This window comes from Lipotes vexillifer, unplaced genomic scaffold, assembly GCF_000442215.2.
Source record: "Lipotes vexillifer unplaced genomic scaffold, Lipotes_vexillifer_v1.1 scaffold648, whole genome shotgun sequence".
Taxonomy (NCBI): domain Eukaryota; kingdom Metazoa; phylum Chordata; class Mammalia; order Artiodactyla; family Lipotidae; genus Lipotes; species Lipotes vexillifer.
This window is the reverse complement of record NW_006797096.1, coordinates 1,975,292-1,988,892: the sequence shown is the minus strand read 5'-3', so window position 1 is coordinate 1,988,892 and position 13,601 is coordinate 1,975,292. Positions and strand designations below refer to the sequence as shown.

The window sequence follows — 13,601 nt, the reverse complement described above, 5'->3', positions numbered from 1 at the left end:
AAGAGTGTAAACAGTAGTGTATACATAATTTATTTAAAGCAGTATCCAAAAATCATTTAAAAAAGAGAAGAGGGGACTTCCCTGGTGGTGGTTAAGACTATGCTTCCATTGCAGGGGGCACGAGTTTGAACCCTGGCCAGGGAACTAAGATCCCCTGTGCTGCACAGCGCAGCCAAAAAAAAAAGTTATTCCATAAATTGTGTTAGGACAACCAGTAAATGACATGGAGAAAAAAAAGCAAAAGAATTTCACCTCACATGATATACCAAAATTCCAGATGGATAAAAGAGTTGCCTTTTTAAAGAAAACAGAAGAAAAATTTAAAACATTTCAAAGAATTCCTCTGAAGAAGAAAGGAATTTCTCAGTTTACAAACTTGACAGAGGTAAAGATGGAATAGGTTTAACTGCACGAAAATAGGACAAAAGAGAACTGTACATTCAAAAAAGCAATAAGGTATGAATGGGCAAGTCACAAGAGAAAATGTGCAACTTCACTAATTAGAAAATACAAGTTCAGTATCCACCAAAATAACAAATTTTTAATGTTATGCACTAATTTAGTTAGAGCCGCCAAAACAAAGTACAGTACCAGAGACTGGGTGGCTTAAACAACAGAAAAATTTCTCACGGTTCTAGAGCCAAGTTGGGAGATCATGGTGTGGGCAGGGTTGTTTACTCTGAGGCCTTTCTCCTTGGCATGTAGATGACCATCTCCTGTCTTCACATCATCTTTCCTCTGGGCGTGTGTTTCCCAATCTCTTTATAAAGACACCAGCTAAAGTGGATTAGGCCCCTCCCTAATGACCTCATTTAATCATATTACCTCTGTAAAGACCCTATTTACTGCCAACTAAAAATTGTCACTTACCATCTGGCTCTAGTGTATAAGAGTGAAGTCACTAGCCACTGCAGTCACTGACCTTCAACACACCTTGAAAGGAGTTCAGAGTGGAGATCAGGAGTGAGGCACCCTGTGCTTTGGGGAAAACTGGCAGAACAGGCCTTCAGATAGATATTTTCAGAAGATTTTATGAGCCCAATTTCTTGCATCTTCTCATATCTAGAAAAGCACTAAAATCATTAATGGAGACACCTACCTGCTCCTCGTGACTAGCAGCAACCCTCTGCCAAAAGGTGTGCTTGACTGCACATATCCCCCTTCACTAAAATCATATATAACACTAACTTCTCCCCCTACCTCTTGGGAGCAGTTCCTCAGAGCTGAGAGGCTATCTCCCCAGGCATTTTGCCCCAAATAAAACTTACCTCACTACTCTCACACTGTGCTTTTTTTTTCAGTCCACACTACAAATACAGTCACATTCTGAGGGAGTGGAAGTTAGGACTTAAACACATGAGTATATGGGGCGGGGAGCGGGCATAGCCATTCAAACAGCCCATAGCATGCGCTAACAGACGCACTAAAATGGCTAACTTCATTAAAGAAACTTTGGATATATCCTGAACCAGTAATCGGCTGTATGTGGGCTTTGCTAAATTTAAAACCATTTTGGAAAGCAATTTTGGCAACATGTGCAGGATTTTTTCATTGGCTTTTACCCTGTAATTTTACTGTGAGGATTTCGCCTAAAGAAATTAAATACTCTAAATTGCTGTCTGCACAAACTACAACTTTGACCTGTAATAGCAGAACATGGCTAATACCCATATTTAGATTGCTGTTAGGATTAAGTGAGAACTTATGTACAGTGTTTAGCATAACCACTTCGATTAACTGTTACACTCCAAGGACTGGGATTCCCTAGGTTTTGCTTAACATTTAAATGTGCTGTTAAACATATACCGAATAGCTGTAAATTTCACAAGTTACTGTGAGAAATTTCTCCCTCAAAAGTGAAATACTTACCTCGTACTTAGTGACCCTGACCCCATGTAAGAATCTAGATATTAACGGTTTTAAAGCATCTTCAAAGCCATTTTGAGAAGCGGCTTAAGAAATGCAAACAAGCATAGGGATTCTGGGGATGCATATTCCTCATCACTTTACCCTACAGTAGTTGTGCATCCGTATCCGGCAGGTTATCTACGCTGCTCTCCTGTCTAAATAAAGCCAGTAAGATTACGCTTTACCGTAATACGTGATAATTTTATGCGTTCCACTAAATTTGTAATGAGTACGTGATTTTCTTCAAGTGACAAAATGGAGAAGGGGCGGGCGCGTGAGTCAGGATTGGCAATTACTTTGTTCCATCAAATTGCAGCTTGGAAAAAAAAAATTGCAGCTTGATTTTTGTTGTTCAGAGGTTGTTTCCTGGTAATTGTCTTCTTCTAATGACCTTCCATTTCCCCCTTTTACAATTTACTTGACCTTTACACCGCAGAGGTCTCGCTTAACGCGGAAATGTTGCCTGTGAGGAGTTCCACTTTCTGTCTCCAGGCTTTTGCTCTCACATTTCTTCGACTTTTAAAACCTCGGAAAAAATCTTTACAATCCAAGTTCAGTGCGTGTGGGTCCCAGCCACCGAAGATTTAACTAGTTTTAAACAGGTCTCAGAACTTTAACAAAAGCCCAAATCCAGACAATTCCCAATTTGGGGCTATTTGATGCAGATGGTGTAATTTTTTTTAAAGCATCGTTTAAGCGGTTGCAATAGGGTACAGGCTATTTTTTACCCTGCTTCCCTCACTTTTCCTCATTTCTAGCGTTCACAAACACAATTTTTAGTGACCATGAGCGAGTCTGTTCTCTCCAACTCTTACAATGTTTTCTCAGAGTCGGAACAGAGAGCGGGGCCAACATGGCGGCCAGCAACAGCTTCCCTCGGCTCCACCCTTGGTCGCTGAGCGTCCGACCCAGAACCTGCGCACAAGTCGGAGCAGGAGTCGGCTCCGCCCTACCCGCGTGCGCGCCCCGCCCGGAGGCGGAGGCCCGCTTGCAGCGTCATCTTGTTTTCCAGGAGAGTCCTGACGCGGTGGCTGTCAGCTCCATTTTGCTGCCGGAGCTCGCAGCAGCCAGCTGCGTTTTCTCCGTGGTCGCGTCGCAAGCATTGTCTCCTTAGGCTTGGACTCTTTTCCAGGACGGTAAGACGCAGGAGGAAGCAGGCCAGGTGTCAGGGCCTCTTTTTGTGCCTCGAGAGCGCTTGTGACGCTCTCCTCCAAGCTTGTCGGGCGCCCGCAGTCTCCGGCACGGTGACCCCCCTTTTCCGTACCCTCCCGGCCGCAGAAAGGTGGCCCGCTCGTCTTCCATGCTTTGCCAAGCCCGTCGCAGCGAATTTCTGTTTGAACCGCAACGCTCCAGTCACTGGTTGAGGGTAGCGATAGGGTTTGCCAGGCGGGGGAAGGTTCTCGAACGTTTGCCTTCCCCAAAGGGAGGGGGGAGGGCCGAGCCCCAGAGCCCACGGGCGCCATGTTGTCGGCGGCGGCGGAGGCGGAGGCCGGGCTGTAAAATGGCGGCGGGGCGGAGACGGCAAGGTCACCTGCGGGGGGTGGCGTTGACTCGGGTTCTGGAATGTGCCTAAGCCTCACTCCTCTGAGGAAGTGTTCTTAACAAATGAAAAGAAAGAACACGTTGACCTGGTGTAAGGCGGTGTCACTTAATGTTCAGTTGGGTCTTAAAGGATTCCGGGGAAAATGGCGCGTGCCTTTGCCTTCAGTGGTGGAAACAAAAGTCAGGTTTAGGATCTCGAGGAAAGAAAAATAATATGGCGTATTTGAAGGAGCGCGTGAGAGAAGTCGGGCAGTGGGGCCATTAAGCCGAAGGTACTTTTTGCACACCCCCCCGCCCAGAACAATTGGAGCTTCTTGATTTTGAGTTGCCTTTAGAGATGAGGTGAGGCCCGGGCAGTTAGTACTGATATGAACGGTAGCTGGTGAAAAGTTTCTATATAACGTCTTTTTCAAGTTGTTAGGAATTTGTGCTTCTGGCAGGAAAGGATTTTTCCCAACGTTCAGAAATTGGGATTTCCTCCTATTTTTCCAACCCTTTCCTAGTAAATCTGAGCGTGACATGAATAATGCAGAATATCTATGAATAAAGTTCAGACTCTAGATTTTGAGACAGCAGGAAAAAAAATCATTGGGTTTATCAGTGATTTCAGGTTGGGTGATGATGATTTTTGAACTTTGATTTAAAAGAACAATAAAACGTCACGACTAGAGTCAATTTGCGACAGTGTGGACGTGGGGTAATATTTAACTGGGAAAAACTTGTGTTTTATGTAGATGAGACACTCAAAGAGAACTTACTGTCCTGATTGGGATGAAAAAGATTGGGATTATGGAAAATGGAGGAGCAGCAGCGGCAGTCATAAAAGGAGGAGGAGATCACACAGCAGTGCCCGGGAGAACAAGCGCTGCAGATTCAATTACTCTAAGACATCTGATAGGTAATGACGATGTTTATAGTGTCTCAGTATAAAAATACTTTCATTGCAGTGTTACATATCAGTTGTAGCTCAGTAAAACCGAGGGAAAAATACATTTTCATGATGAAAACTAGAGGCAATTTACGATAACTGATTACCATTTCTGTTTCTAGTGACAACTTGTAATGATTGTAAAATTGGGAGGTTTTTTTTTTTTTTTTTTTGCTAAGAAAAGCGTAAAATCTTACTAAGAGTACTGTTTTAAGAGATTTACTGAGAATCTGAGGATATTTGGGATTAACATAGAGCATTGAAAACGCATTTTCACTTTTTCTAGCTATTATCTGGAAAGCAGATCCATAAATGGGAAGGATTATCATAGTCGACGCTACATTGATGAATACAGAAATGACTACAGTCAAGGATGTGAACCTGGACATGGTCATAGAGATCATGAAAGCAGATATCAGAACCATAGTAGCAAGTCCTCTGGTAGAAGTGGAAGAAGTAGTTATAAAAGCAAACACAGAATTCACCACAGCACTTCATATCACCGTTCACATGGGGTATGAGCTCTTTTAAAATATTTTGGAAATTTTATTTCCCTTGTGGAACAGGAAAACTTGAAATTGTGTTTGGTCATTTGAGGAAGTTCTGTTTAAGATAAAGTTGTCTCGATTTTAACTTGCAGGAGTCTTTGTGTTTGTGCATTGGATAGGAAATTTTGCAAATACCATATGTGTATAGTTAATATAGTAATAGATTTTATTAGTAGTTGGCAACTAATTGTCATTCCAGTGACAGGTAATTTAGGTTAGTTTATAGCACGGATTACAAGATATTCTGAAAGTTCTTATAGTACTTCAAGAAATGTGATTTGCTAAATGTCTTAATACAAATAGAAGTAGAATTTTTATATTTGTACGACTGAGGATTATGCCGTGCATGCCTCTTTGTTCTGGCAAAGCATATTCTCTAATCCTTTTTTCACTAAGGAAACCACTTAAACAGATTTGAATGTTATGGGTTATGGGTTAATTTGGATATCAAGCTCAGATGACATTTTAAATACCATAGTATTATTCTTGTATGCCAATTTTTTTTTCTCCCCAAAATTAGGGTTTTTAATTTTATTTGCTGTTTTGTTATTTGTTTTCTTAGTTTAGCCGGGAAATTATAATTTGGCCACAGTCTACTTTTGACAAGTAAATATTCTACAATTTTGCAACATTAAATTAGGACACTAGAAACTTAAAATTATGTTTCAGTGAATGCTACAACTAAGCATTTTTTTTAAAAAGAAAAACAATTGTATTATGTTTTGTTGCCTTGCCACTTTGAGTATCTTATCTGAAAATCTGTTCCTTGCCATGTTTTTCTCCTGTTAACATAAACTATGTGCCCTGTGAATTTCTGGGGACTGAATTTGAAATTGCTCCTGCCAACCGTTTGTGGCCTGGCGTGTATCTGAATGCCTGAATATCTCCCCGCTGAATGAATTTCGTATTCTGCCCTGAATTCACTCGGGTATATTGATTGGCTGGATGATCTTGGTGCCGCCCACTTGACGTTTCCAGAAGAGTCACCGAAGGAAAAGAACCAGGAGTGTAGAGGATGATGAGGAGGGTCACCTGATCTGTCAGAGTGGAGACGTACTAAGTGCAAGATGTATAGAATATTTTTCAACACTTATTAACTTTTCAGATAAAATAATCTATATATAGATTAAGATTTCAGGGATTTGGAAATCTTTTTTTCTTTCTCTGTTTTTGTTTGTTTTTTTTCCATTTCTTTTGGTGGGGGGGGATTGTGTTTTTACTTTCTTTAGAAATTTAATGTTTGTTATGCAGAACTTCCAAAACAGTAAATCAAGTTAATGAAATTAGCTTAAGAATGAAATTAGACCTAAAAATAGTTATATATGTTTTTTGGCAGTGTTGACCAATAAAATATCTAGTGACTAAGGAAATTTGTAGCATCAACTAGAATAATCTACATTTGATAGCCTTTACTGTAAGTAAACTGTTTCCACTTCTTGGTATAACTGAGTTTTATTTCTCTCTTTTAGATGAAATTGTAGATACTTTAGGTGAAGGAGCTTTTGGGAAAGTCATGGAGTGCATTGATCATAAAGCGTAAGTCTCCTGGCCTGGGATTGCACTTGGGAAGGTGAACAGTATAGAAAATTTATTCAGCTTTAAGATATAGTCTGACCATAAATTAGACACATCATTATACCCTTTTAGCTTGGATTTTTGATTTATGTATAGGAAACTCCAATAAAGTTACTAGCCTTTTGTGTTCTTAAGCAGTAGCTATTAATAGTATGTGTAAGTCTTTAATTACAAGCTGAGAATAGATTTTATTGTTTCAGAAAGTATTTTGTTGTCCCACTGGGCACAGTTGTGGCCATTGTTGTTGTTTTTTTTTTTCTGGATCAGTAGATTTTAGCCTTGGTTTTATATTAGGAGTCTGTGGAGCTTTGCCTACCCCAGACATGGAACCGATCTTCAGGGTAGTTTACCTAGGAACCTATATTTTTAGAAAGTAACCTAATTGATAAGGGGTAACACAGCTAGAGCTGAGAACTCTCCTAGATTGGTGTCATAAGTTTAATTATCTATGCCCTTCAAACAACTGATTGAAATTTCTTAACATAGTGTAAGAAATTTTCTTTACTTTGTTTCCTGTTTGATTTTTTTTCCCCCTTTGGAATGGCAAAGCTTTTCTAAATGAATTATTAGAGGAGGCTTCCTACTATTGGTTGGTAAGGTTTTTAGAACTAGAACTTCTTTATCCCCACTATATCCCAACTTTTTTGGTAACCTGGACCAAAGGAAGATTGGAGTTATTAGCCAGTGACTGGAATTATAGGAAGAAACTGCTCTATGTAAATTTGTTTTACGTCTTAGTTGTAATGTAAATTGAGGTGATAATGTCCCAGTATTGTTAAGTTAGAGCTATTGGTACGCAGTTAAAGGACCAAAAAAAAAATTCAAGTGGTCTGATGAAAGAAAATCTGTCATTCAGCATGTTACCGACCCTACCGTATGCCCAAAGGTCATTCTAGTTGCTTACACTGAGTTGAAGTTAGAGTACTTACCGTATAATTAGACAAAACTGAATGCTAAACCGTAAATTAACAAAAACAAATACAATGGGTCAGAATAGAAGTAGTACAGTTTGAAGAGTAATGGAAAAATGGAATTGGACATCATCTTTATCATTTTTTTAATGTTAACTTTTCGTTAACAGGGGAGGTAGACATGTAGCAGTAAAAATAGTTAAAAATGTGGATAGATATTGTGAAGCTGCTCGCTCAGAAATACAAGTTCTGGAACACTTAAATACAACAGACCCCAGCAGAACATTGTAAGTATCAAAATAGAACTTAGAAAATGGCCTCGGGTAGATTTGAATTGTAAGAGGCTGTACTCAGTTTTTTTCTCATATGTTTATAGCCGCTGTGTCCAGATGTTGGAGTGGTTTGAGCATCATGGTCATGTCTGCATTGTGTTTGAACTACTAGGACTTAGTACTTATGACTTTATTAAGGAAAATGGTTTTCTGCCCTTTCGACTGGATCATATCAGGAAGATGGCATATCAGATATGCAAGTCTGTGAATTGTAAGTGTTTGGCATATATTCCAGAAACTTGAGTTTATGGAGACTGATTTTAATGCCAGACCAATTTAAATCTTTGAAAAGAAGAAAATACAATCTAATATATGATTTGGAGGCCTGACTTAATTAAGAGTAGGTAGGGGCTTCCCTGGTGGCGCAGTGGTTGGGGGGTCCGCCTGCTAATGCAGGGGACGCGGGTTCGTGCCCCAGTCCGGGAGGATCCCACATGCCGCGGAGCGGCTGGGCCCGTGAGCCATGGCCGCTGAGCCTGCGCGTCTGGAGCCTGTGCTCCGCAATGGGAGAGGCCACAACAGTGAGAGGCCCACGTAACGCAAAAAAAAAAAGTAGGTAGGAGAGGGCTTCCCTGGTGGCGCAGTGGTTAAGAATCCGCCTGCCAAGGCAGGGGACACGGGTTCGAGCCTTGGTCCGGGAGGATTCCGCGTGCCGCAGAGCAACTAAGCCCGTGCACCACAAGTACTGAGCCCACGAGCCGCAACTACTGAAGCCTGTGCACCTAGAGCCTGTGCTCCGCAATGAGAAGCCACCACAATGAGGAGCCTGCACACCGCATTGAAGACCCAATGCAGCCAAAAATAAATAAATAAATAAATAATATTTTTTTAAAAAGCATTGTTTAAGAGTAGGTAGGAGAAAGATGTGGTTGATTACAAGCGGTTGGTCAGTTTACTGCATTTCATTCAGTAAAGAGAATATTGTCCAGCATACAATAATAAATTGTGTAAGACTGATTTAACTTCTAATTTCTAAAAATGATAATCTAGAACCACTGGGTTAAAATTAAGGAATGGCACATCTCAGCTTCATAAGAGAAAGATAGTTCTAAGCAGTTAGCTGTCAGTGAACTAACTTCTTAGAGGGGTAATGGGTTTTGGTCCCTGGTGGTTTTGTAGTAGGCTGTTGAATGTTGACCACTATTTGGACATATGAAAAGGCATTCAGAGAGGATTTTTGTTGCAGGGCTTTGGGGTTTGGTTACGTTTTTGGTTTTCAGTTTTTAGAATACAGGAACTTTTCTGTTTCATTCTCAGTTCTGCACAGTAATAAGTTGACTCACACAGACTTAAAGCCTGAAAACATCTTATTTGTACAATCTGACTACACAGAGGCATATAATCCCAAAATGGTAAGTCTTTGATGTTTTATCTTCATAGTTTTAAGTGAATGTTTTACAACAATGTAATTGCCTCCTTAATCATTTATGATTTTCAGAAACGTGATGAACGTACTTTAATAAATCCAGATGTTAAAGTTGTAGATTTTGGAAGTGCAACATATGATGATGAACATCACAGTACATTGGTATCTACAAGACACTATAGGGCACCTGAAGTTATTTTAGGTAAGAATTTCTTAATTGTGCTTTGAGACCTGTGTATGTCTTTATTGAAGCTAACTTTAAAATTTACAGTTCTCGGTGTTTGTAGGACTATCTTTTCCCTTTTAGGGATTAGTATAGTAAAACACATTAAGGGTTTTAAGGTCTTGCTTAGTCTAAGTAGTCAGCTCTGGGACTTCGAGAAGTTGCTTAATCTTTCTGAAATTCAGTTTGCACATTTGTAGTATGTGATGGGATGTTATTTTTATTTTTTGGCTTGCGGCCAACGTGCGCCCCCTGCAGTGGAAGATGGAGTCTTAACCACTGACCGCCAGGGAAATCCCGTGATGGGATTTTAAAACATAATCATATAATGCCTGGTATACTTCATACATGTCATGTCTAGTCAGTCTTTGCATGGTGTAGATTGCTCCCATTTTACAAGTTAGTAAATGGAGATTTAGGAAAAAAAAATTTTTCCCAAATCAGTCCCAAAAGAGTAAGCCAGATTTGGGGCTTGAAACTAGATGTCTCCAGAGCTCTAACTAATTCTTACATGCTATACCGTCATATTATGTTTAAGCTTGGATTAAGTGATTTCTTTAGGATCTTTCCAGCTCAAACATCAGATTATATCCTTGTTTTTTAAAATGTTGATAGGAAATACTGAGTTTTTCATTAACAATTTGCTTTACTTTGCAGCCCTAGGATGGTCCCAGCCATGTGATGTCTGGAGTATAGGATGTATTCTTATTGAATATTACCTTGGGTTTACAGTATTTCCAGTAAGTGACAATGATCTGTTTCAGTGACTTTGCAAAAGTAAATTGCCTGTTTATATGAATTTAACACAAAGTATACACATTTAGGTAGCGCTTTTTCTCTTTCTCATTATAGACTATTAATTGTAGGTAAAGATAAAGAAATAAAATCATGTGTAATTCTGATGCTGTTGGGCATTTGTATTTTCTTTATAATTTATCATTTTATTGGAAACATTTCTAAGTATATTACAAATAGTTATCTTTTTTTATTTAGGGAAATTGTTGGTGAACTTCTGTAGGCCTTAATTATTTTTTCTTCTAAGCTGTAACTTGCTAAAAGTATGCCTGTTTTAGAGATCACCTTCCTTTGTGACCTGTAATCTACGGACTAAAAATTTAGCAGCTGTGTTAAATAAGAACAAAGCACAATGTGCAAATAGAGGTAGTTAATAACTTCTTGTTACTATTTTAGACACATGATAGTAAGGAGCATTTGGCAATGATGGAAAGGATTCTTGGACCTTTGCCAAAACATATGATACAGAAAACCAGGTATGTTTAAGAGTAAGTGCCATCAATCACCTTTGCTAGATGTTTTAAGTTTTTATTGTCAACATTATAAACATGAATGGATATGGACTTACTCTTAGGAAACGTAAATATTTCCATCATGATCGATTAGACTGGGATGAACATAGTTCTGCTGGCAGATATGTTTCAAGGCGCTGTAAACCTCTGAAGGTAAGCCTGGGTCATTGCTTAAGTGATCAAAACCTTGAGTTTTCCCTCTTTTTTATAATAAGTGGTAGTAGAAAAGGCTGTTAATTGTATTTATTTTCCTTTCAGGAATTTATGCTTTCTCAAGATGCTGAACATGAGCTTCTCTTTGACCTCATTCAGAAAATGTTGGAGTATGATCCAGCTAAAAGGATTACTCTTAAAGAAGCCTTAAAGCATCCTTTCTTTTACCCCCTTAAAAAAAGTGCATAAATCTATAATTGTATAGCTCCCTTAAGAGATCATATGGACTGTATCAGTCTAATTTTTAAATTTAAGTTATTTTGTACAGCTTTTGTAAATTTACATTTTTGTATTGCCATGTTTATTTTGTTTGGGTAACTCGATTTAAGTAAATATTAGCTAAGTAAAGTAATGAACATCTTTTTCAGTAATTACAAAATGATTTATTCAGAATAAATTTTTGTACTTACAAAATTTATATGAATCTGTATAGTTTGTTTTTAGCACCATTTTTGTTCTACCTGTTACTGTAAGAATGGATGTGTATCTCTTCCTGGAGTTTTCCTTAAGTCTTTGGAAATGTTTAACTTTGTTTGTATTTTAGGGGTTGCCAGCATTGGGAGTTATGCCTGCCTTCTCTAAACCAAATGCAATGAAACCGGGTTATAGAATACAAAGAACTAGAGATGAGCCAAGAGAATTGTTTGCTCCCTTTATTCCCAAATTTAATATTGCTGCTTTCTTGTCACCCCCAGTGGGATTCCACAAATGGCTTAAGTTAGTGGGGAATTTAGGATTCTACGCAGTTGGCTTTTTTTTTTTTAAAAGACTTTTAGAGTAGTTATAGATTCACAGCAAAATTGAGAGGAAGGTGCAGAGATTTCCAGTATATTTCCTGCTCCACACATGTATAGCCTCCCGCATTATCCACATCCCTCATGTATTTAGCATTATAGGATACAGAGTGTTTTCACTGCTCTAAACTGCTCTATTCATCCTCACCTCCAACCTCTGGCCGCTGATATTTTTACTGTCCTTAGTTTTGCCTTTCCCAGACTGTTACAGTTGGCATCGTATAGTATGTAGTCTTTTCAGATTGGCTTTCACTTTTTGAGTAATGTGCATTGAAGGTTCCTCTGTGTTTCCATAGCTTAATAGCTCATTTCTTTTTAGCTTACAATTTATTTTTTTTAGTTTATTATTTTTTATTTTGGGTGCACCAGTTCTTAGTTGTGGCATGCAAATGTCTTAGTTGCTGCATGTAGACTTCTTAGTTGCTGCATGTATGCGGGATATAGTTCCCTGGCCAGGGATGGAACCCGGGCCCCCCTGCATTGGGAGCATGGAATCTTACCCACTGGACCACCAGGGAAGTCCCCAGTTTATTTTTTAAGTTCTGAAAGACACTGTAAGATCTAAACTTTGGGTAGTGCTCCCCACATGCAAACACACCTGGTCAGGAACGCAGTAGAAGAGCCCCTTTTGTAGGAAGAATTGCAACAGTAGAGTTGTGTGGTACGGATATATTTTTACTGCAATTTTTAAAATTATACATGGCATATCCTTGTTAATATTTTAATGTAAATTACAAACGTACCTAATCAAATTAAAAAAATTAAAAATCTGAATTTAAGTATCCTAAAACCACATAAAATGGAAACTTTCACTCATTTACATGGTAACACTAATAGCATTACTAACGCTGTTTTATCCTAGTTCTTTCTGAAATGTTCCATTTTAGTCTGTATCTTTGTGCAGTTCACAATTGTCTATCATAAATATCTTTTACAAAAAGAACCTGTATGAGCATATATTTTCCAAGGTGGTTTTTACCTATTACAAAATAGATGTGTACCAGAGAGGGCCATCAAGAACTAAAGCATTCTGGTTGCGAATAATAAACATCTGTTCTCTAAGATTATGTGGACTTTTTCTTATTTTTTAAAATTTATTTGGTCATGTCTTGTCTTCATTGTGGCATGCAGGCTCTTTTGTTGCTGCACATGGTCTCCGTTGTGGCACATGGGCTTCTCTCTAGTTGTGCGTGGGCTCAGTAGTTGTGGCACGCAGGCTCTAGTGCACACATGGGTTTAGTTGCCCCACGGCATGTGGGATCTTAGTTCCCCAAGGACCCAAGTCCCCAGCATTGGAAGGCAGCTTCTTAACCACTGGACCACCAGGGAAGTCTCTGTGGAGTTTTTAGACAAATAACATTCAAACATTTTCATAGACCATCTCCATAGGTTCAAACATTAGCTCCTCATCTTCATGTTTTCTTTTTCCAGTAGTTAATCTTCATTATCTGCTTGTAATTCCTTTTCTTTTTCAGTGCTGAGTTAATAGTCCATTGTTTCGATATACCAGTTTACCTATTCACCTATTGAAGGATATGTTTGTTTTTAACTGTTAAGAAAAAGTTGCCATTAACATCTGTGTGCAGGGATTTTTTTGTGGAGTTAAGTTTCCAATTCCTTTGGATTGATACCAAGAAGTGTGATTGATAGATCAAATAGTAAGAGTATTTTCAGTTTTGTGAGAAGCTGTGATTTCCCCCCAATCTAGCTTGTCTTGTTCTCTTGGCACGTATTTCACAGAGAAGTTGATCTGTAAGAAGTCCGGTTGGTCATTCTTTCATAGGTTGCGCTTTTGGTGGTAGGTTTCTAAAAAGTCATTGGTACCCAAGATCATCTAGGTTTTCTCCCATGTTATTTTGAAGTTTTATAGGTTTGTGTGTTACATTTAAGTCTGATCCATCTTGAGTTTATTTTTGTAAAGGATTTAAGTCTCTAGATTAAATTTTGTTTTGTT

General features: G+C 38.8%; 1 protein-coding gene across 1 annotated transcript; it reads left to right on the top strand.

Moving 5' to 3' along the window:
- The first annotated feature begins 2,871 nt into the window (after positions 1 to 2,871).
- Positions 2,872 to 11,262, top strand: CLK1 (CDC like kinase 1). The gene is made up of 13 exons (XM_007469205.1): positions 2,872 to 3,044; positions 4,185 to 4,348; positions 4,665 to 4,893; positions 5,905 to 5,995; positions 6,396 to 6,462; positions 7,583 to 7,699; positions 7,789 to 7,955; positions 9,002 to 9,096; positions 9,183 to 9,312; positions 9,991 to 10,073; positions 10,525 to 10,604; positions 10,703 to 10,793; positions 10,899 to 11,262. The coding sequence occupies exons 2-13, from the start codon at positions 4,185 to 4,187 to the stop codon at positions 11,040 to 11,042; spliced, it is 1,458 nt and encodes a 485-aa protein (XP_007469267.1). The 5' UTR covers positions 2,872 to 3,044; the 3' UTR covers positions 11,043 to 11,262.
- Positions 11,263 to 13,601: the final 2,339 nt, after the last annotated feature.

What these genes read in the sequence shown, in the direction of transcription:
- CLK1 (XM_007469205.1), top strand. Translation starts at nt 4,185, where the DNA reads ATGAGACACTCAAAGAGAACTTACTGTCCTGATTGGGATGAAAAAGAT. An exon ending in GAGTGCATTGATCATAAAGC is followed by an intron (nt 6,463 to 7,582) that starts GTAAGTCTCCTG and finishes TTTCGTTAACAG; the next exon opens with GGGAGGTAGACATGTAGCAG. An exon ending in GATATGCAAGTCTGTGAATT is followed by an intron (nt 7,956 to 9,001) that starts GTAAGTGTTTGG and finishes TTTCATTCTCAG; the next exon opens with TTCTGCACAGTAATAAGTTG.